The 24,511-nt window shown below is 33.0% G+C and overlaps 1 protein-coding gene and 1 long non-coding RNA gene across 4 annotated transcripts in view; both read left to right on the forward strand.

The window, feature by feature from the left end:
- LOC120344249 (centriolin-like) overlaps nucleotides 1-17,513 on the forward strand; it is a 47,142-nt gene extending 29,629 nt beyond the window's left edge. For both annotated transcript variants that reach the window (XM_078112566.1, XM_078112567.1), the window contains 22 exons: nucleotides 3,098-3,249; nucleotides 3,665-3,787; nucleotides 4,148-4,260; nucleotides 4,531-4,723; nucleotides 5,314-5,410; nucleotides 5,792-5,901; nucleotides 6,504-6,650; nucleotides 7,327-7,449; nucleotides 7,873-8,016; nucleotides 8,650-8,741; nucleotides 9,227-9,425; nucleotides 9,649-9,795; nucleotides 10,263-10,391; nucleotides 11,200-11,301; nucleotides 11,745-11,933; nucleotides 12,277-12,446; nucleotides 13,038-13,239; nucleotides 13,629-13,792; nucleotides 14,360-14,555; nucleotides 14,823-14,987; nucleotides 15,487-15,582; nucleotides 15,896-17,513. In XM_078112566.1, the coding sequence (XP_077968692.1) occupies nucleotides 3,098-3,249; nucleotides 3,665-3,787; nucleotides 4,148-4,260; nucleotides 4,531-4,723; nucleotides 5,314-5,410; nucleotides 5,792-5,901; nucleotides 6,504-6,650; nucleotides 7,327-7,449; nucleotides 7,873-8,016; nucleotides 8,650-8,741; nucleotides 9,227-9,425; nucleotides 9,649-9,795; nucleotides 10,263-10,391; nucleotides 11,200-11,301; nucleotides 11,745-11,933; nucleotides 12,277-12,446; nucleotides 13,038-13,239; nucleotides 13,629-13,792; nucleotides 14,360-14,555; nucleotides 14,823-14,987; nucleotides 15,487-15,582; nucleotides 15,896-16,018 (3,176 nt within the window). In that variant the 3' untranslated portion in view covers nucleotides 16,019-17,513. The remainder of the gene's footprint in view (nucleotides 1-3,097; nucleotides 3,250-3,664; nucleotides 3,788-4,147; nucleotides 4,261-4,530; nucleotides 4,724-5,313; nucleotides 5,411-5,791; nucleotides 5,902-6,503; nucleotides 6,651-7,326; nucleotides 7,450-7,872; nucleotides 8,017-8,649; nucleotides 8,742-9,226; nucleotides 9,426-9,648; nucleotides 9,796-10,262; nucleotides 10,392-11,199; nucleotides 11,302-11,744; nucleotides 11,934-12,276; nucleotides 12,447-13,037; nucleotides 13,240-13,628; nucleotides 13,793-14,359; nucleotides 14,556-14,822; nucleotides 14,988-15,486; nucleotides 15,583-15,895) is intronic.
- Nucleotides 17,514-19,784: 2,271 nt separating this feature from the next.
- LOC120344251 (uncharacterized) lies at nucleotides 19,785-24,408 on the forward strand. Of its 2 annotated transcripts, none has more exons than XR_013475378.1 (3): nucleotides 19,785-19,888; nucleotides 20,204-20,295; nucleotides 23,607-24,408. It is a non-coding gene; the product is annotated as an uncharacterized LOC120344251 (long non-coding RNA). The 2 variants fall into 2 exon arrangements; XR_013475377.1 differs by having other exon boundaries at nucleotides 19,787-19,892.
- Nucleotides 24,409-24,511: the final 103 nt, after the last annotated feature.

Consider the following 24,511-nt stretch of genomic DNA (forward strand, 5'->3'; position numbering starts at 1 on the left):
TAAGTTCCAATATGGTGGACATAGGCCTTTTCAACCTCATATGTTCACTGTCAAAATGGACATAGGCCCATATTACGCTTAAGTTCAGGTTCAAATAATCTTAATAAACTGAAGAAAAAATACCTGTTATTGCCCAGATTGACTAAATAATCAATTGTTATGCAGACAATCGATAAGGAGTCATACTGCAATCATACTTATAAGCAAAGATTAGATATGAATTAGAAACACTAGATTAGAAAAGACAGTGACCATTAATCTATTTGAGAGATGAGTTAATCATCTATGTTAAAAAAAATCCATTATTTTAATGTTATGTTTTTCGTTTGATGACTTTGCCAGAATTGGTCAAATTTAAATATTAATTTTTCATTCTGTTTCATTGATTAAATACGCAGTAGCCAAAACACAATAAGGCAAAACTGAGTTAGGTTAGTAATAATAAGTAGCAAAGAGTTAGGTGAAAAGCACCCAGGTCATAAATATCCATGTAAGTTTTAGAATTTCTAAAGTAAAAGATTCGAATCAATATAAATTCAAAATGATTTGAAGCATTTCAGAAAATATGTCTTGGTTATATTTGAAGAAAATTGTTACAATATCGAATAGCAAAATACAAATAAGCTGCTTTCGTACCACTTGAAAAGCTCCCGCGTTTCACTAGTGGTGCGTGTAACTCAGGTTGAGAACAACTGCCAAAAGGCATAGATTTATTACTTGTTGGGTCAAAATTTCAGATGATACCATACGTGCTTCGTGCAGTCAAGTTTTTAGTCAGATTGAGGCGTGTAGTCAATGCAAAAGGAGGATATATCGAAAAATACTAATGAATTTTATTATCTTTATACTGCTCTGTAAAATAAGTTTTTCCCTCTTCCACATTTATATTGTAGATATTTTAATAAACATTTGTCTACACTTGGTCTGATCATCCTGTATATATTATCAAATCCTTCATTAAAAATATATCCAGAAAGAATGGCGCAATTGAATATCTTTTGATCACCTATTACAATGTTGCCACTGCCCAAACTCGAATACTCACCAAACTCATTAAATATTCAAATAATCTATCCTTGGTGTAAGTATGTGTTGGGTAATGTATTCAGTTTTTGGTTGATTAAGTTAATTAAGTACAGTAAATATACTATTTGACATTTATCTGCTGCTGAAATCAACATCTATGGTGTCCATTACATCAGGGGTGTGCAAAGTGCGGCCCGGGGGCCAAATGCGGCCCGCAATGGAAAATTGTGCGGACCGCGGAGAAGTGCCAATTTTGAATGATGCGCGGCCATCTAAACTAGTTTTGAAATTTAGTTGGATCTGGTTTCCTTTGCGTTGCAAATCTTATATCCGAGTTCAATTTATTATCTATGCCTATGACTTACAGCGTCCTAACAGCGAGGCGAACAACGCGATTCAAAAAGCTGTCCCTTGCTGAGCAGTAAACAATTTAAGGAAAATGCGGAGAATACGCTGATGAATTTGTAAGAACGGGCAATTGAAGATTAGGCTCCTGGAAAGCAGTTTAAAAAAATTTAATATTATATAGATACAAAAGCTAAATGAGTTTTGGTTCCAGCCTATCAATTGATTTGGTCTAAATCTAATCTAGAATAAGATTTGACAGAAAATTATTTGGAAATGAATCTTACCGAAAACACCAAGATAACTTTCCACATGTTAAAAAAGTCATGGCCTCAAATATGGCACTTTCCGATAACATATTTATTTCTAAAATGAGCCATTTTGTGCCTGCAACTAATAGAAAGCCTATGTTAAATGACGGTGCGGCCCGCGGTTTCACTCGATTATTGATATTTGGCCAGCCCGCGAAAAAGGTTGCACACCCCTGCATTGCATGATGACTTATAGTCTTTCGCTGACATGATGACTTACGGTAAGTCTTTCCTGGATTCTCAAAAAGTTGTGCTCTCTTACTTTTTTCCTTTTGCATTGATTTATTATTGTTTGTGTTTACAATGTTTCTTGCAGGACTAAAATAAATTATCTGAATCTGAATTTGAAAATATCCACTCATGCCTGATAAACACCGTACCACAGTGATTCCCAAACTTTTTAGAGTTGGGACCCACTATTTATTTCCACAGCTTATGGCGACCCATTTAACTTTTTATGACATAACACAGAACACAGCAATGGCTAATCGTCACAAAACTACCGTGTTTCCTCGAAAATAGGACCTGGCATGGAAATAGGACCTAACTTAAATTTTTGAAAAGGTTTTAATTAAACCCTACCCTTGAAAAATAAAATCAAAATGTGTGGGAGAGGAAAGGTTCAATAACCTGAGGTAAGGTGAAGATCACACCACTATTCAAGATGTCATAATCACAATTATGATATTTGTCACTTGATTTTTGTATAGGAAATACAAATAAAAACAATGGATGTCGGTTTTTATATAATGTTTATTAAAAATCTCGTGATTTTCTTTTTATTTTTAATAAATAAACACAAAAGACCACTTTCAAAAAAATAAATTAAAAAATTATAGTGTTATTCTTCAAAAGAAAATAAATCTAAATCCTGTCTAAATTTCAGGGAAACACGGTAAGAAGTGCTATATAGTGTACAAAACTGCTATGCGTAAAAAGCCACATGGTCATTCTTCGTGTAGCAAATTTTTGTTCCGTTGAGATGATCGTAAAAAGGAAACTTTCACAGATTAGAATTTTAATTCAATTTTTTCTTTTGTTTTTTTGGAAGATTTACGTATTCGAGTTCCCACCGATCCTAATAACCAGTATAATTGATCAAAGCTTTCTACATCTTTTCATGACCCACTAAGATTCCTTTTGCAACCCACCAGTGGGTCGCGACTCGCGACCCATAGTTTCGAAACCACTGCCATACCACATTCAATTATTATAACATGGAATATAATAGGAGTTCAATCGACGGGGGTGATTTCATCTTACTAGTCGAGTTTATTATGTGTGTTCACTCACTGGAAATGAAAAAAAGAAATTTTTGTTAAAAACTACAAAACTTTATTTATAGCAAAGTTTTTTGTTTTAAATATCTTCAAAATTTATACAACACAAAAACTATCAAAAATATTTTGTTACAGAGGGAGCAACTCAAGCACCAGTGCTCACTCCTGGAACACCTGGTATGATTACAATGGGGGAAGATGGTATTCCTATGCTTGTACCATTAGAAGGATACTTCTGTAATGTCCCTGAACATCATCATTTGGAAGATGATATTGCTGAACTACAGGTTTGGATTAACTTAATGAATTAAGTTGATTTTCTGAATCACCAATAATAACATCTATCTTATCCTATTAAAGTCAAAGCCGACCTTGTATTTATATATTTCTAGATGTTGACATTGTTTTAAAGTCAAAAATATTTTTTTAGAACTTATTTTGGAGTCAAAGCTGACTTTTTGGCATTCTAGCAACTGCATTACTTTTAACCTATTTTTCAACTCCACAGCAGTGCTTGAATGTTTTCAATGAGTTATGAAAACTTTTGATGCACATGTCTGGTCATACTGCTAAAGGGGTAGTGATTTGTTGTGTCTTTGGCCTGGAAGAATCTCAATATTAAACTTCAATATATTGATTTAGGCCAAACTCCTGTTCATCTGTTCTTGTACATAAACATTTTTTGTAATTCCTAATTGATAGGACGCTCTTGCAAAATGTCGAAAGAAGAAGAAAGCCTGTAAAAAAGAATTAGAAGAAAGTTTTCAAATTCAAGATTTAGAAGAAAAAAAAATACAACTCGATGCTGAAATATCTGAACAAGAAGTAAGAGTGGTTTTTTGTAATTTGTATTTTTTTAACTATGTAAAACATATTTCAGTGTTTATGCTGCAATTTTTTTTTGTTTATAATCATCGTACAATTATTTGTTCAATTAATACACATACTCATTAAAATTGATCAAGAACTTTGAAACGTTTAATCAAGAATCTGAAAACTAACCTCTATTTAAATTTCTTATATGTTACTTATTTTATAAAGAAGAATGCATATAAACATAGGAGACACCTTTGCGTCTACATTTCATCAGGGGAAGTTAGCCTATGCAGGGGATAGAATCTGTGACTGACACCATATGGCAATACTGTATTATAGAATATCTTATGTTCAAATATGTTTCACCAGGCAACTCTCACAAAATTACGAGATGATGAAGAACGAATATCGAAAGAAAAAATTGAAGTTTCAAATGAACTTGCTGGTTTGAAATCAGAATTAGCAAGAAGATTGAAGAGAAAGTTAGTAGATTTGCATTCCTAGCCGGGTGGTTAAATCGTTGAATTTAACTGTTTTGGTATTACTGGTTGGCCTTGAATACCCAGAGGGTAATAACTTTGGTAGGCAATTCCGAAACAGAATATTTCTGAGTTTCTTCATGAAATTTAGACGTTTTTCACCATTGAATGGCGGAAATTTTGAAAGTTGGAAATTCGGAAGTTTGAAAAAACGACTTCCACTCCAGTAAAAATATGCTTCAATGCATTGATATAATTATTTTTTTTTTCCAGAAATTTATTAGAAGGTGAAGTGAATACATTACTTGGAGAAATGCAGATGGAACATTCTCTTGCGCAACATGATGATCTGTCAGAAGAATTAGAAGAAATGGAAAGAGATTTGCAAAGGAAACGAACTGAATTAAAAGAAGCCGAGAAAAGACTTCATATTGCTAAGCATGAAGAAAAAGAAGCTACTAAGAAGGTTAGTTTTGTTCATTGCAATGTCACAAGTAGTGCAGGCATCAATATTATATTATTTCTATTTTATTTGGTATGGAATATATTTTTTAATTTTGAGACCACCGACCTACATGTGATTAAAGTCTGTGAATGCATTCCGGTTCGTTCAAGCTTGCCACCTAGCGTATGAAATGAATGCTGATTTTGATTAGAGTCATTGAATGACGGAATTATTACGTATGCAGGATAGATTGTAAAGCATGCTACAAATGTAACTGTTGAATGAGTGACAATTTTATAAAAATTCAATACAATAACATTGTTATATTTTGGTTTACCATAAATACCATAATTTCTCTATTATCTCAATTTAACGCTATTTCATAAACATATTATGTATATATATATTATGTGTTCCTATGTTGCAAAATTTTGACTTTGTTTGTAAATTGTTCATGTTTTCATAATACCTTTTGGGTTTCATGGACAAGTTCTCATAGTGATATCTTCAGTGGAAATCTTCAAATAAACTGACAATTCAACATGCTGGCTGTACCAGATGTTCGGATGCTCATCAAACTGTCAAAATTTAATAACTATTCATTTTCCCAGGCTGAGATAATGCAGAAAAGATTTGAAGATTCCCAAGTAAAATTAAATGATTCTGAACAAGATAGTATTGAATTAGAAAGAAGAGCGAGAGATATCGGTATGAGTGTTTTCTGCTTATGATGTCGTTCAATGGCTATGATTCAATTATAGCCGGAATAGATTGGTAATTTGGTGCTCTTCCATAAGATTACTTTCAATTTCAAAGATCTGTAATCAATCTATATTTTTAAAATCATGATGTTTTAAATTTTACCTAAATCCAGACTCTACCATAAAAGTAGAAATAAAATGTTTTGGATATTTCCATACATAATGTGATAGTTTCGGTTTATTTTCAAAAAACTATACTGTGTTCGATAATGTCATAGCATATATTAGGTTTCAATCACATTTTGTGGTAAAGTTGCTTTTAAGCATTATTCTACTTTTCTTTCGATATAAATTTTTAACATTTATGGAACGACTTTATTTCTCACAGGTGTACAATTGGTTCGTGCTCACAAAGAACTCCGCCAATTACAAATGCAAACTAAGAATGCAGAATCACAGAGAATACAACTGGAAGATGATTGTCAACAATTAACAAGGGTGAGAAACATCAGATTACATTTTTACATTGTTTGAATATATATCCCTTGGCATGAGCTTTTGTTTATTAATTTAGGAATCGAATTTTCTTCTTGGAAGGCTGATATTATGTTGGCGGCCTAACTATTATGTTACGTATGGCCCCAATATGTTAAAAATTGGAATAAAATAGTGGTGGACGTGTGGTAGGCTGACTAGATTGGTGCCTTGGTTCTAATCTCATTCCCTCCCTCTTACCTATCATGTTATTCGTTTTCGATCGAGTGTTGACCAGAACAAAGTTGTGAAGCAATTGCCTCAATTATAAATCTGCTGTAAAGAGAACGTTAAAATCAAACAATACAATTCAAGGGTCCTGTTACACAATAACACGTTTCCTCTGACCAAAATCAGACCTTCCCAGACACAACAAAACACATTGTGTTCGTGTGCAGCAGTACTCTTGATTTGCATAGTATGGTCATGTTTATTCCTGCATTATACGCATCCACTGCCGCAAACGCATTGAGGAAAGATTGAGAGTCATTAAAATAAATTGTCATTTCTGCACATTTTTAAACTCAAAAACTTGTCGAAATTTTTATATTAAATCTTAATTCCAGTTGATCACAAACAAAGAAGCAGAATTCACAGCTTTGGAACAAAAAACTGAAAACATGACGATGAATCTTGAAAGACTGCAATCAGAATTGCTTCTTGCAGAAGAAAAACAAACAGAGCGACTTTCTACTCTGAGAGAAAGTGAAAAAGTAAAAATAACTTATTGTTTCGTTTTTTTTAGGTTATTGTTTTCTGATACATTTAAGGTCTAACCTGTCAAAGAAATCTTAATATTTTGGGACTATATGACAACTGTAAATAAAGATAACAATTATTCTAAAAACTTACAAAGCTTTAACTGCTTAACTAGAGTTTTTTTTAAGTAAAAAATGGGATATGTATGATGTATGTCAAAATGTATTAGTAAAATTAATGCACAAATATATATTTACTATCATTTACCCCAAAATCCAATGAAGCTCATCTTTTCTACTCAACGCCAAATGGACAAAATTGAAGATTAATCTTTCCTTATCAATTGGACATGTCTCGCGTCAATTAGTGTTTACTCACATATTATTTTAGGTTAAAAAATTTTATATTCTCAGCACCGCCTGGGACTTTAGTAGTTGCCTGTAAATTCACTCAGAGATCTGTGATTGTTATCTATGAGCGAGTGCATGTGACTTTGCTTTGAGAAAATTTTTAAAAATATGAAAATATTCTGACCAGTTTTACAGCTTCATTCTCTTCCCTGGTATTCCTCTCCTAACAAGATTGTAGCCAAGGCAACTTCCAGGCAACCTAATTGATAATATCTTTCGTGAAGTATATGTAAGTCTTTTAGTAAGAGTTTCTAATCCTTGAAAACAAATTCTGTCACAGATTTTGGTTGAACGTCGAGATGAATTAAATAAAATCAAAGAACAAATCTCAATACAAAGAGAAGAAATTGAAGCACTTGATAGATTGATCGGTAAAAGAGGAACAGAAGCCCAGTTGTTGCAGGTAAAGTTTGTTTTTTGACATGGTTTATCCACATCTTTCGCTCCGAACAAGTACACGTACAAGCAGCCACTTCCTACTGATATCTAATGTAATACGTTCAAAGGTATAATTTTTGGAAGAACCAAAATCTTTCCTCTTTGACTACTTAAAAATTAGTTTGTTTGGATTGCATTATATGGTGGTAGGCCTATTATGTTACAGACTAATTCATTTTTTGATTGAGTCATATGTACAATATTTTCAATTACAAATGGTAATTTTCCAAGTTATCTGCTTTAAAAACGGTAACAAATGAATATATATGGATGCTGCTAAACAAAATGATTTTTACCAGTAGAACACATCTTAATTTGGTTCAGTGAATAAATAATATTTGACAAAATTAAAACAGTTTTATTTATGGAATGACTACTTTGATTGCAGGAAAACATAGAACAACAACAAAATGAACTGGCAACAGTATTACGAGAAGGCCAGACAGATGTTCAAGAAAAACAAAAATTAATTAAACAACTTAAACAACAATGTGAAGAATTTTCAAACCAAAGAGCTGAACTTGAAATCCAGGTAATTGATTGTTTATGCCTCCATGTGTCAGAAATGGTTTTAATCTGCTCTAAAACTCTGTGACATGAGGGTCAGGTTCGTGGAGTCAGCGTTTGGCAATTTTTTATCCATACTGGAGTTAAAACCAAAGTCAAAATTTTGAATTCTATACATGTTAGTCTTGAGTCATAATTTCAGACTTTTTTTATTGAGTCAAAGTCACAATTTATTTCAAATACTCAAAGAGCATTAAGTTGGCTGATGGTTATCAACAGCAAATTGAAAATCTTGTATACTCAATGTTATGAAAATTTGGTTTTTTATAGCAGGAGTTTGATTGAGTTGAAGGTTTTTCAACGCAAAGGCGAGCCGCAATTAATATCCTATTAAATCCGAGTTGAGAGTCCAGAATCCAATATATCTGATTCAATATTTGGCAGGTTTTGCTAAGTTTTGAGAACACTCTTGCCATCTGTCGTATAACTCATTATCATGTGACTGCCGATCGCACTGGAACTAATTTACATTAAGTCCGATTGTTGTAAAAAGATCGTACAAAATAGACACAGCTTTGTTATATTCATGCAAAAGTTTCTTACATTGACTTTTCACTTATGTAGCTTTCATATTAATTTTCCTCATTTTTTTCTACAGGTTTCAAGCAGAAAAGAAGAAATTACGAAACTCAGGGAAATGAATGATAAATCAACCGAGGAATTACAGAATAAAATATCAGAAATAAGCAAGTAAGTTATGTTATGGTGTATCATATGTGAGTGTTGCAATAGGCGAATAAGGAATAAATTTATAATGGGATTTACAGTGTGACAAATTCTTTTTCAACGGGCTTGGTACAAGACTTTATGTTAAGTCGAATTTGTCCACCGACTGTGTTAGTTTTGACATGGATGTTCAGTTCAATTTGATTGCAATAGCATACTATTTAAAGTTATATATTGTCATTTCAACTTCAAACTCCATGGTGTAATTTAATCGTGCAAGATCGTCGAGTTGGAAAGATTTTGGGCACTCTAAAAATATTGTTATCAGAGAGAAACTTGTTGGATGACAGTGTGAAAATCTCTGTTACAAGTTTTGTAGAACTACTTTTGTTTAACTAAAAAAGTGCTTTTCCCATTTTGAAGTCTTAGTAAATGCTCACATTCTACCATTGCTACCAAATGAATTAATAATTCTTCAATTAATGTAATCTTGTCATTTCGTTTGAAAGGCACAAAAGTGAGTTGAAACATGTTCTTGAGATGTTGAAGTTGGAACATCAGGATTTAGAAAGTTTACGTCAACAACATGAAACAAAACTCACAGAACTCGATAAAACACAGCGACATCTACTGGACGAAAGATCAGAACTTGATCGACTTCAGATGGAAACGCAAAGACGAACTGCGGAAGTGGAGAGAAATAAACAAGTAAGGATATGGTCTTAAGTTAATATATTTAGAAATTACTGGCAAGTAAGATTAAACATCAGATCCAACTTCAGAAATTGGCGCTGGTATAAAAGGTTTTCTTTTAAAAGTCATCAGTCCTACACAGTAAATCATTTAGAAAGTCTCGAATGACTCAAATTCGGTTCAATTCTCAACTTTATATTTTGTATTTCATAAATTCAATTTCTGATTTCAATTACAGATGGTGGATAAATACAGATCAGATGTTGATCATTTAACAACAGAGAGAAGTACATTAGAAGATACCGTTAATTCATTGACCAAAGAAAAAGAATATTTATCTGAGCAATGTGGTCATCTTGAGGAAAAATTCCAAACTACAAAGCAGGTGAGCTGAATTATCTAACTTTCATTTTAATATTCATTTTTTTATTTTAAAGGGAGATCAAAGGAACTAATATTTTTATTTAAATTTAAGCAGTGTAATTAAATATCTCTGTTCAGGAAATTGTGAACGCATTTTTTTAGAAAATTCTTTTTATTTGGTTAACTTTAAATGTAGTGAAGATAACAGTCTCCATATAGGGTGACCAAAAAAACGAAACCCAGTCCATTTGGAACATATTAGTATGGGTTGCGTTTTTTTTCGGTCACCCTGTAGTTGCTTATCATCTTCAAAGTTTTGCTTGCCTAGAGATTGTCTGTTCAGATATTGAAAAGATGCATATATTTTCAATTCAGGAATATTTTTTTGGACACACTGAACTGTGATGTCTTTTTTTGCTATCATTTCCACAATTCTGTTACTTTTCCTATCCAATTTTGTTTATTTAAAGCTTTCATATTTTTTTTCAGGCTGTATTAGAAGCTCGACTTGGAATTGATAAATCTAAAGCAACACTAGATCAACTAGAACGTGATGTTGTTCAAGAAAGGAAAGAAGTAAAAGAAGCAAATAAAGAGAAAACTATGCTGACTAAAGAGGTAAGTAGACACAAAATGGTTTCATGGATTGTTTTGCTGAATACTCACTTTTTTGCGCTCCCTCAATATGTTTACCAGGTTAGGGTTAGGCCATAATTTTTTTCCGATTTTCCTTGTTTCAGTTTCATTCTGAGTTCAGGGAATAGCAAAGTGACTCCCATAGTATTTGTACCTGAAATTATGGCCTAACCTGGTACACATACTATGTTCTGGTGTCTGCCATCTTGATCACATACTTCGGGACTCGGGAGCGGGAGTACCCACTTTTCTTCACAACCAATGGACCGACTGAATTCATGTTTTTATGGATTGTCATCAAGATGGTTGAAGTTGTTAGGAGGCTATTACTTTTATTTTATTCTAATTTTCATTTCTATGGTACTGATATTTCATCCCTAATTCTGTTTAGCAGGGTTAGCAGGTTTGAATTCTGCGTAGGATGTTTATACATGAAAGGATTTGGTGGACTCTTGGTGGTTCAGCTGCCAAAGCCTCACTCACCAGAGATAACAGTGTTCTAAAAACTTAATTTTCTACTTTACAAACTTAATTAGATATCGAACCTTGGGTGTCGCTGCTTGTAAACCAGTTTTGCTTCCCCGCGGCTTTCCTTCCACAGTAAAAACGTGTGTTGAGATTTATTTTTTTTCTCACTTTTGTATGTTCTTTTTTACTAAATAGAAAAAATAAACTTGACTATGACTATGTACTATCATCACGCAGATAGTCCACATAACCTCTGGCCAGTTACAGGTTATTTATTTTTTTATTTTGTTTTCAACTCCTGTTTTGTATTTCTTATTCTTAGGTAGCTCATCTACGTAACACAGCACGAGATATTAAATCGGAACTTGTCTCAAGTCAAACAGAACTTGATGAATTGCAACAACATATGCAAACATTAGAAGAGGTTTGTTACTCATTCTCCCAAACTATTCATTTACATGATTATTCTACACCTTTTCAGGTGCAGTGTGGCCACATGCTTTATTTTGGTGAATTGTTGTTTTGTGGACCAAAAATTGCGTTTTTCTTCAACTACTAACCAATTGCTTTCATATTTTCAAGAAAAAAAGATGTTTGATTTGATTCTAATCTGGATCAATAGATTTTCGAAGGGATTGGTTTCGAGTTAGTGAGTACAGTCAGTCAGTACAGTGGACTTTTACAAATTTTTTCAAAATAATTTAGTCATTTGAACTACTGGCCATGAAATTATGTACTAACCATGTATAAGATTTTGATTTGTTTGTTTGCTTCATTCTTCATGTGTTTCTGTATCTAGGCACACACTACTCAATCATATAAATAAATGAAGTTTACAGAAATTGTTACACTGTGTTTAATTTTAAGGAACTTCGTGCTTCCACTAAAAAGAGGGATGAAATATTATTGGAAGTTACTGGATTACGAGAAGATGCAAAACATAGATCTCATCAGGTTGAATCTCTGTCACATGATGTCGCTAGAAAGCAAGATGAAATTGAAAAATTAACAAGAGAATCGAACGAAAAACAAATGAAACTTGAAGAAAGGGAAAGAGTAAGTAGAGAAATCGGTAATAAAGAACTAAAGTACTGGCTTTTTTTAAAATTTGTAATTTGATTACCTAAATAAAATAAATGCCTTTGAAAATTAGGAAAACTAAATAGTTTTGAAGCGATAATATTTTACAAAATTATACAAAAAAGTATCGAATCTGAAATCTATTGTCTTCATAATAAGTTACACACCTACTCTGGTACATATAATCTTCTTGTTGTTATGTTAACTGCATATTAAACTTGACTTTTGATACAATATCCACGGATCATTTAAAGTGAATAATTTGGAATAAAATGGCATGTTTGTGATAATTTGACTGTGAATTTTAACTTATATTCAGGAGTTGTCAAATTTAATTCGTGAGGTTGAGAGAGAAGAAGAGCGACTGTCTCGTATTATTACTCAGCTCAACAATGAAATCGAGAGAATGAAAAAAGATCTTGCGGAGAAGAAAGATCAATTAGAGAGTGCTGTCATGCAGAGAGATGCAGTCAAGCGTGACATGGACAGGTGTGTGCTTCAATAAATAATTTCGTTTCATGTTTCCCTGTTCTATCTCGGTTCTTTAATCTCTCTCGACATTCGTTGTATTTTTGAGTCGCTATAGGGTCGGATAGACGATAATTATGTTGAATATGGTTCTTCTTGGTAGCTCTTTCCTATTATTGACTGCTTTCACAGGGCCATGTTGAGAGCAAAATATGGTCAATTATGTTACAATTTTATGTCGTGTATGAGATTATTTACCCTGTTCCATATTTGTAATGCAAAAGTATTGTTAGGTGGATGAATCGGTAACGAACAGGGATAATACGACCCGCCCTGTAATGACGAGGGGTTCAAAAAACAGATTCTGAAATGATATGCCTCACAAGATTTGAACTTGAAATATCACAGATGCTCATGATTTAATTTGTTCATCTTTAGTCCCATTTAAAAACGTTTTTTGTCACCTCTCAAGCATTTAGTCCAATTTTGAATCTGTAACTTGAGGTAGTTACTACTTTAAAAATTTATATATACATTTATTCTAACCAAATTCTAGTTTCATCAGCAATATTTCATAAACTGATTTTGACATTGTAATTATGTTTGTTCCAGACTTGGACATGTCGATCAAAACTTCAAAGAAGTTGAGAGCAAAGTGGCGGAATGTCAGTCACAGATCAGTACACTTGAAGATGAACTTGCTGAAGTGGAACGTGACAGAGCTGAGGTGAAAGGTCAACTCTCGGCAGCTCGAGGAGAAATTGAAGCTTTGAATATTGAGAATGAACATGAGAGGAATAAATTAGCACAAAAGGTAAATTTAAATAATTGCTCATTCATATGCGAAAGCATTTCATCATATTTCTATGGCTCGCGAGTGGTGATGATTTCTGTTGGTATTATTTAAGACACAGAATTCACTCGATATGCTACTGGTAGTTTGGTCAATTGTAACTTTGGCTGTAACATTGTAAATCTTTTTTTTTTTTGTTCAGTGCACTTGCAGATAGTTTTTCACATTTGTATTGCTTTTGGCAGTGTTGGGTGAAAATCTTTCTTTTTGGGGCCAATTATGTTGTCCAATTGCCCAATTTGGTATTTATAAGAAAAATTACCACGATGAGCATATATTGTTATGTTGTTGTTATATATTGTTGTTATTGACATATTTCTGTTATATAATTGAACATTCCTTTTGTTCAGATTGATGATCTTCAACAAGAACTCGGTCGAACAAAAACACGAGACGCAGCTGAGATTGCATCGTTAGAACAAACTGCACAAGATCATTGTAACAGAGCAACTAGACTTGCTAATGAACTAAATAACTTGAGAGAAGAATTCATCAATGCAAAGAAGATCTTTAGGTAGTTCTTCATTTAAAACCTTTGTGAAGTTTTTTTATTTTGTTTCGTGATATTCCTTACTGTGCATCTGAAAATTGTTTCATGTTATGTAATATTTAAACAGAAATAGGTCTTGTTTGTCCTAGAAATTAGAGATCTCGAGTGCAAAAACCTTATACCAAGGTAATGTTGAAAATGGTATAATTTTGTCCTTTCAATACGATGTAGCTTCATATAAAACAATGGTTGCTTGCATATAGCCTTGTTCAAAGCAAATGTGTGATAAATTAGATTCATTTCTCATATTTATGTAATAAATTCTTTGTACGTAGGGAATAGTCACATTGAACGGTTTTAGATTTAAAAGCACTGAGAAATAGTACATTGACATGATCAGACAATATAGCATTGTCCTAACCATCGGATGATACTTGCTATCACAATGTGTGGGCTATAATCTCTGGACCTTCCATAACCAGACTTTGCATATATCGTTTTCTATCATTCCTAAATCAGTTTTTTTTTTGGTAATTCCACGATGCAAATTTGTTCTCCATCACTGAACTAAACGATCTAATTCCATTTTAGATCACAAGAAGAAGAAACAGAGAAACAGCAATTAGCTCTTGAACGTACTTTAAGTAATTTGAAATCAGAATTGAGGTCAGAGGTCATTCAAGATGAGACTGGAGATATTGAGAATTCTCGATCTCATGCCGATGAAATGAATAAATTATACGATGAAAGAGAAACTAACCAAAGAAAAATGCATACATTACGAGAGGTGGGTACTACTAATGTCTGGATAATAGGAGAAGATATTTTTTCAAGACCTTATGCTCAGATTTGAGTATAAGGCTTTGTCTTTGTGCCATCGTCAGTCTTCTTTTTTGGAATAAAAACTTTTTCAATATTGAAAATGCTTGAAAAAATATCACCTATCTGTATGTTTCTTCATATTGTATTGTTGCAATAGTTAGAATAGTAACAGAATCAAAATTTTAACTACTTTTTTTTTAAAAATGACATTCTTGGCTTTTTAATTTGTCAGATCCAAAGATCGTGTTCACCTCCAGCAAAAGCTCCTGTATCGATCCTTCGAAAAACATCTGCACCTCGAGTGAGACACGTAGATAATAATACATCATCAATGCAATCGTTGCGTGAACAACTTGCTGCTCAACAAGAGGAAATTGCTTCACAAATTAGACGACAGGTTAGTAAAATGGTGACCTCGAGAGAACTTGTTATAAACCAACATTTTAGTACCTTATATCTTGAAACAATAGAACATTTCCCCAAATTTGTAGTAATGAATTGTGGAAAACCATATTTTTAAATTGTTGTGTATGTGTTTCAACTGTAAATCTATTATTTGATGCAAAGTCTCCCATCCTATGGAGCATTTTCTTTTTTCAAACTTTCTGAAAGCACTGGTACTTTTTGCACGACGTCAGTCTCACCTGTACTTATGTAAACTTCTGTAACAGTTAGTTATTACATTACATGGAAAACACTTATGTTATGATGTATTGATTTAGTATTTTAAAATGTAGCTCCCAGTTCTCGGGCTTGCTAATGAAAAAGATTCCTTAAAGATATACAAATCATTTATGGTTTTTTTATACTGTAATGTTGCAGTTCAACATTCATGAAACAAAATATTGGATGCACATAAAATATGAATAAAATATTAACTCTTACTTTTTTACCAGATGTCTCGCCATCGTGAAGCATGGGAGGAAAGGAAAAAACAATCTGAAGGAAAACTTGAATCATTGAGAAGAAAAGTTGATAATTTGGATGAATTGGTGAGTGATTACGTATTCCTATTTATATCTGGATGTTAGGGTATTTAGTAAAACTGAAGAAAAGCATGAAAAAATTTATTGTACTATCATCATAACTAACATTGTTTAGTGCCTTAGTGTTTTATTGTAGACTTTGGTGGTGAAACATGACATATATACTGTTTTTATCATAATACTTGTTAACTGGGTCATAGGGTAATCTGACTTTAATTAGACAGAGAAACTCTATTGTTCTAATCTGTAGAAGTGATTCGTGTATTTAGTATTCAACTTTAATTTCAATTTGACAAAGAAATTTAATTACAAATTTCAGGTCAGCAACACATCAATGAATTCATTATCACGAACCAGAGATCAACCATTAGATGAATCATTACCTGGTAGACGAACTCCAACATTCAGAGACAATAATATTTTACCTGAAAGAGACTTTTAAAAGTTGAGAAAATTACCATAATGAAAAGTTTGTTGAGACTATTTGAGATAGTAATCATGCTTCTATAAGATCTCAATTTAAAATCCAGCGTATGAGTGCTTGTGATTTAGCAGCTTTATATTGAATCAGTGAAAGAAGAAACCTCTTTGCAATGATTCTTCAAAAATTGACGCTGTTCTTCTTAAAATGAAAAAGTCCTAAATATATCTGACCACTTTTTAAAAGCAAAAATCTGTGATTATTTAGGGCTCAATATAATATTTTTCATGATTTAATATTTTGTTTGTTTATAATCCCCGTTGTCTATGGTTACTGATATAAGTCGATCTTCAACCTCAATTTTCTGTGATTATTTGTAATTTTCATCTGAATGAAGCAGAAATTTTATGTGATTTTTTTTTATAAATAGTTATCGAAAAATATCTCCATCGAATAAATCCAAGTTCCGAGTGGTTCTTGTGTATTCAGCAGCTTTCTACTGTGACATTGATTTTCCATTTCATTTTCCTCACCATGTCAATATTATGACAATTTACACATTTTGTATATAATTTTATATATAACTACTAAAATATTGCTACTCTAGTATATTCCTCATTTCACCACACTACATAAATGTATAATACACATCAATGATTGAAAAACGATTATGTTTTTATGCACCTGTGTCTTCAATTTTTGCTGAATTCTCACTGTTATATATCTTTCACACCGTCCAATTATTTATTCAATATTTGTAAAAAAATAATAAGAATTGTGCCTTAGGATTTTAGCACTTACCTCACTTTGTATGTTTGAGATTTTTTAGAGCACTAAATTATATATATTGTGCCATATTTGCCTTGTAGATGTTTCATGTTTAGTTTTGTGACAATTTTTTTTATAAATTAGATTAGTACACGTACTAAATTATTGTTGTTGAACTCAAATTTCTTGTTACCTACTAGACTCGCTTCGAATGTTCAATAGGTAAAGAGGTAGGTAAATACTTTTATTTGTTTTGTGTGGGCGACGTTAAGGCTACTTTTACCCATATTTTGCCTACAATCAATTGAGATGTTTAACAAGATAAGTGTGGTACTGCTCAGCAAATAATGTACCAAGGAAAGGACTCCATGTTTACATATTAAGCATTCTCTGTTGTTACTCTGTACTTCAGACTGTTCAGTTGTTGTATCCTACTCGTCTTTGATTTCAGTCTAAATATATTTGAATAGTTCTTCCAACAGGCATCTGGTCTTCCAAGAATACAGTTTTTTTACTTACACTGAGTGGTTTGGGTAAATAAATGTCAGTATCTCTTTAGAATCGATTAACGATTTATATTTGTGTCTACCGTCTGTATATCTAACGTCTCGTCTTCTTGCCTTCTGATATTTGTTTGTATTTCATGTTAGTGTATGTATGTTTGTGCATTGTGTACTGATGAACATTTCACAAAATAAGTTTTATTTTTTTAATTGTTTGTAGGAAATATATTCTTGACAAAATAAAATCGATGTACTCGTTGTTACATTATAAAGGACTTAACATTGTTGTCTAGTTAAGGTTGACACTATGGTCTGGGCTTTGGTGGTTTTTCACACTATTCTGATTTAATATGCGAGTTCTTACAAAATCCGGGTGATAATAAAGAACTAAAGTTGAAGCTATCCTACACGACAATCTCTGGTGGCCTAAAGATACCAACAGTATCAATACCTAACTAATCTGCGAGATGGATTTGAGAAATTGTATAAATTCAATTGCGATTATAGGTTTAGGTAATTATTCATTACTCAAGCATTCAAACGAAACTCTATCAGTGGTTCACAAACTTTTTGATCCACCCCTTTTTTTATAATTTGTCTCGCGCCCCACCTCAACATAACTATAACAAATAGTAAGGCGAAATAATATCGCATGGTCCTGTTATTGCTAATAACCAAGGAAAAAGTATCTTCATTTTGCGCCCTCTTCCGCCCTCGTTGTTTTATTATTACACCTACACTTTTTTCTTGCCACGTCAAAATTTGTCTGCGTTCCGCCGGTCTTTTCAAATTTGACGCCGTCAGGTGAGCACTGATTTTATTTTTGTGAATTTTTTAAGTTTTATGGTTTATGTGCATCTTTGTGTCGCTAATCCTCTCATAATCCAACTTTGTATTATTTTACAGTCATTTTCTAAGATTTTTCCAGCTATATTAATGCAGTTACACTAAACTTAGGCCTGCAATTATTCATTCAAATATCTACAAAATAGAATTGAGATTAAAAGTTCTGAAATTTGCGCGGTGAATCAGAATCGGAAGATGCAATGAATATTGGAAATCAATCTATTTCTTCAGTCAGGCTCATAGCATAGTGCTAAATGAAAATGTTTGGACCATAATTAAGATCTACATCGTTGTTGAAATAAAAACTCGACAAAGATGCGGTTGTGCAGCAGAGATGTTCCGGAAATAGTACATGTGATATTTTCCGAATTTTTTAGTCATTCTAACGGTTTTCATTTCGTTTTTGTTTTTAGTCGTGTGTCATGTCCATTTCATCATATTCTAGCGTTTTTCTTCGTTAAAACCGCTTTTCTTCTTAACAACCTCATTTCTGAGTCTTTACAGCTATACTAATGCAGTTAAGACTAGGTTTTGGCTTACAATTGTTGATTCAAATGTCTGCGGAGTGAAAAGAACGAGGTGAAACAAAAACGAAAGATACACCAGCTAAAGATAAACTAAACAATATTTCAGTTAGGCCATAAAGGACGGTAGTATTAATGGTTTAGTCTACTGTGTAGTTAAAGGAAGACGATCAAGGATTAATGAGGTAACTGTTAAATTATTTACATTCATAATTGCACAAGCGCAGGGCAATACAGTGTAAACTCTTATTCAAACCAAGCGTTAGGATTCCGCCAGTGTCATTGTATTGTCTTTTTATATTACCCGTAACATAAATCTGATTAGTGATTACCTATGGAGGTTTCATACTACTGGGCTCTTGCATCGAAAAACGTACATTTGTTCTAAGTGCATTCAAATGTACATTTTGAATAGATTTCCAAAGTATCCTTCGTTTGTGGTGTTCCACAAATTTATTTATTCTAACGGCAGTTAATAAATGACGTGGCTTCATTTGCAGGCTTCTCGTTTCCTTTCAGGCAATTTTATGTTTTTACAGTTATGTTTACTAATCCAGGTGGAATTGGATCACAAATTCTGGAATTGTTGGCATCTGCTGGAAGGAATGCGTCTGAATGAACATTTATCCAGTTGAGTATAAACTAGATTGATATTGATGACTGCGCATCTGCAGTCCGGGTTGAAGTCGTTTCATTCATTGTAACTTTCGTATTTTGTAAAATCAATACCCTTGTAAGAGTTTCTATCAACACAATCATTAAACATACTTAGCCCATGCGACGGCTGATGGGTAATTACTGATTATTTGGTTCAATATTATTGAACACGAAATGTAGCCTACATAAGAATTCGTTATGTATTATATTTTTTTTCGTGTTTATTTCCTTTTTAGTATCTTATTGTTATAAAAAAACTAATACTCTAAAAACTACTTTTCATTAACTGCTGGATCAATTCTTTCATACCCGGACTACTTCCGTTTTTGGCTTTAGTATCCACATATTTGAGCATCGCTCTCTTGTTATAAGTTATTCGGGGAATATAAAGTAATTTGCAATACTGCTGCTCCGTCCGTACGTCTTCCTTATAAAACTTTATTTGCCGTTTTACACCATCATATTATAACCAGCTTTTTGTTTATATTTCAGAAATTTGAAATCGGTGATTGAATTTCTTCAAACGAAAAAGGAAACGTTTTCCTTTGGGAAGCAAGAGGAGTGACTTTCCGATACGTCTCAAATATAAGAAAGTATGTAGGTAATTATATTTTTTTGCAATTCGAATCATGATTTATTTTAAAAACAAACTTCAAAATTCATTATTTTTCTAATACTTAACGCGCATAATCAGAATCTGATGTTTGTGTTACCGAAATCGTAGTGTGCAATTAGTCCCTAAATGTATTTGATGGAAGCTGAAAACTGTTTATGAAATGTATGTAGTATTTCCCCTGCGTCTGAGAGAAATACAAGTATGCATTAAACAATTTAATTAAAGAAAATTGAAATTAACCTTCAGAAATTTTCAACGTAGTGTTTTCTACAGTGGTTTTATTTTGCTTCAGAAATTGTCAATCAGTGCTTGAAAGTATCCAATGTAAGTGAGAAACATGTGTCGCAAGGTACGGCATTCAGGCGTGTCTCAAATATAAGCAAGGTAGGTTAACTTTTTATCATAGACTCTTTCAAATTTATATCCTTAAACGTTCCGAAACGAGGATAATTTTGCTTAGTATTTGCTGAAATACAGCCACTAAAATTCTGTATTTTTCATTATTGATCTTACTATATTGAATAATTATAACACACTTAAATTGTACAAAAGTGTGAGTGCGCATGATCTATCAAGTCAAAAAATAATAAAAAGTTCCAAAACGTTTCAACGATAAAGGTTGGAACACTGCTCTAAAATTACTTTTACTCTTTGCAAGAGGCCGTGTTTCATAAATTGAATTCAATTCACACTGAAATTGAATGCTATCATTTATTTCAAGCCGAAACATTCTATATGTACCGGCATAGGCATCTATGTGTTAAGTGAAATAAAAATGAATGCCAAATAACATTGGCGGAGGTCATTTCGCTTTTGCTTAAATCATAAAGGCGTTTTTAATTGAGCTGGAATATTTCGGATTCGATGGTCTTTAACTTGTATTTTATCATACAGGTTATGTCCTGATTACGAGGTAAGCGAATAAGGTTAAGGCGAATCTCACGAATCGAGAGTTTGTTGAAGTAAGTGTCGATATATTTGTCTTTCCATATTTATCACAGTGTCAATCAAGAGGAAATCCGTAAGACGGATTGATTACGTGGACACCACGGCTTCTCGTTCACGGTTATCAGTCCATATCGCCTATCGGGATTAGTTGGCTAGTTATTATTAGTCTTGGATGCATGAACTTAATGGCGGAGATATGATGGAACAGTTTCACGTAAATCACCTCCAGGAGTCCAAGAGGGAAAACAGGAGTCCAACAATCGTCTTTTACATAATTTAACCCCACATGATTCAAACCTATACCAAAGTATTTAAAGATTCCCATGTCTTACTCGTTATCATGTTGAAACCCTGCTGGAGATGCGCGCGTGCTTCAGCTTGAGATCCACAATCTTCAAATACTTCATTCCTTTCCAATTCTTTCTTGATATGCGTAAACAAACTCTTGGTTTCAGTTTTCATCAGGTTTGTCAGATAGTTGCGCACAACTCGCTCTTTAGCGTTCATGGTTTAAATAGTTGTGTGCTTTAATACCAAGTACAATAACTCTAAATAAGTAAATTTCAAGTAAGTAAGTACTGTCCACATATAGAAGTTTCCTTCTCTAAAACAATAAAATAATGAAAAATATTTATATTGCTAATCAGTTACCAGCACGTTCTTAGTCAAATGCGTTCTTCATTTTGAGTATTATCGTTTGCCAGTCCCGTGACGAAATTCGGTTAGTGGTCCATATTATTGTGTAAATTTGAATATATATGCTTTATTTCAAGGGTTGTCAAACTTTGTGTTCTATTTCAGACTTATTTTTTCCAATTCTGTAAACTTGCTACAAGAACTTCAAGGGCAGAATGTATTAAATGTAGGAATGTGCAATGTTTACATTAAAGCTCTTAGCTATAGTTTGTAACCAACAAACATGGTCTACCTCCGTACTCCGTAGTGAGAGCATGATAACTCTTATTACACAAATCCTAAAACTCGGAAATGCCCGTGGTGACAGATTTCACCACCAAATACTTGATGATAGCGCGTATAAAACTCAAATATATACGATTGTCAAAATAAGTTCTTTGCCAGCGCTGCTTCCTCTCGCTACTCGTTTTGTTTTTCTTCGTGGGTTGAATTAAATTTTTGACTTTAAAATTATTTGATTGCTAATTTACCCTGTTCACCCCCTGGGGCTAATTTTATCCTATAGACTGAGAACCCCAGTTTTTATTCCATAACTAATCTACAAGATGAATTAGAGATATTGAATTGCAAATCAGTAGTTTACTCATTAGTCTCGGCCCCCACTTGTGCGCGATCGCCACTGCTCTTTACGATCAGCAACTATTCCTATTGAAAATTGATATCTAACTTTATTTCATCATGCAAGTTCTGTCCGGATTGCGGAACAAGTGGATTGAGGCGAAACGGATCTCACAAATCATCTGTCTGTTCAACGTATCAATGTTCAATGTATTTTTATAATTGCGAATTGTTTCAGCTAGAATATTTGATAATATTGTTAATAGTCTTTTATAGCTGTGAAGTCGGGATGTCGTTCTATTTAATTAGCAGTCTTGTGTACTTGAAAGTGTTAAGGCACATTTGTCATTGTTGGGCGAAGTCTTAAAATTTGATAGTTCATGACGAGTTCACAAGTTATTCCATTGCTGAGCTAATATTCCAGTTGCAAAAACACACTTTTTGCATCATTATTTGCTGCTTTTCCCCTAATACACTCACGGAAAGAACGATAAATTCTGTTGGACATACAATCGTTTTGTATTATGTTATTAATACGCCATAATCATCGTGGCATCTCGTGGTTTATTTCGAATTTCCTGTTCTTGCTTTGCATGACTGACTTAAATTAGGTAAATGTCTGATACCCCATAGCTATCCTGGAATCCTGTATTCTATTTTGAACTTTGTTGTTATTTTTTGTATGATGAGTCTGATTGAGAGAATGTATAGGTAATATTCCATAGTCATTGTTGCATTTGCCGTTTATTTGGTGTTATTTTTGTTGTCCTATTTTATATGAATATGTCAAATTTAGTAAATGTTTAATATCGAAATTCTTTTTCTTGTTCCTTTGATGAAAAAAATCGCTTTTCTCTATTAACTAAAACAATCAAAATTAAAAATTGCGCACCTTTTAGTCTACTGAGACAATAGACAATAAGTTTATTTCGTCGTGCAAGAAATCACAACACAAATTCAAAATAGGAAAAAGTAATTATGCGTTACAGTAACGGATTTCATTGCAATTGACTGGAGGTCGCGAAGGACCAGAGATGGTCATCATAAGTCTGCGACACCAAGAAAAAAAACGAGTTAATAAAAATTGAAATAAATTAAAGCAATAAGCACAAAGAGAAACTTATTCATTCAATAATTAACCAACAAGATTGATTTGAATCATCGTATATGATTTGGAAGAGAATGTAGAAATAAAAGTCGGGGAAATTCAATTGATATACAGTAATTATAAAAATAATTCACCATATCATTCAGCTGTACTTCTGTACAATTGAGATAGATTCCATACTCTCCTACATTTTTTGGCTTCCGTGTCTTTATATTTGAGCATCGCTATCGTGATGTATCAAGCTGTTTCGTTTACTTCCGAATCTTACGGATTTTTGAGTTTAGTTGTGCAAGTCGATATTTAAATATTCAAGTCTGCTTCTCATCGGTAGTGTATTTCGTAATTTTCTTACCTGTGTTATGTTGAATCTGTTTTAATATTTCAGCTGCGTTCTGGTTGGAAAGATCAAAGGACAGTCGACAATTGGATATGTACGTTGAAGAACATTGGAATAATTTGCCGTACCCTCTCAATTATATAAACAGTGTATTTTAATTTTTGATATAACCATCTTTCTACCCGAGTTTGCCGGATATCGAAGCTCGCCTCAGTAGTGGCGTATCCGTGTGAAATGGCGCCTATGGAAATATTCAAAATAAGAAATGGGAGTTGGAGCATAGGTGTAAGAAGTGTTTCAAAACGTCATTTTGACTGGTTTCTGAGGATTTTACACAAGGACGTCACAAGGTTATGACGTCACACTGGCTAGCCGTGATTTTGTGGGGCGCAATGTTAAATATTGCAATGTTATATTAACTATGTATATATACTTGTATATACAAGCACATTCTCCCAAAAACAATAGTCCTTGATAAGTGGCAAGCTATGAAGCCACTCTATGAAGCCGCGAACAACCTCAGTGACTTATTGGATGTCATTTACGCAATGCAAATAATTGGTTGAAAATAGACAAATTTTTCCAAAAAAACTTGCTCAGATTGACAGATATTTAGTTATGTAATACAAACCTATGTATGCTCCGACTAAATGAAAAAGCAAGGGACGATACAAAACTCATTATCTATTGCAAATCGGTACAACTCGGCCTGCTACAAAATTTTGGTGTAGCAGGTTTTGGTCTCGCGTTCCACTTTCACATGACGAAATTCGTTGCGGCCGCAAACGTTTATACCAAACATTTTTACCAGCTAATTTCTAACTTCGGTGTAGGTAATTTACATAATACATAAAAGGCAAGTTCATTAACATGAAATCAATCAAGTTAATAATTGCTCTCTGGTTACTGGGTAAGGTTGGCAAATTATTCAAATATCAAGTCGAATATTAGAA

Source organism: Styela clava, chromosome 5 (genome assembly GCF_964204865.1).
Source record: "Styela clava chromosome 5, kaStyClav1.hap1.2, whole genome shotgun sequence".
NCBI classification, from domain to species: Eukaryota; Metazoa; Chordata; class Ascidiacea; order Stolidobranchia; family Styelidae; genus Styela; species Styela clava.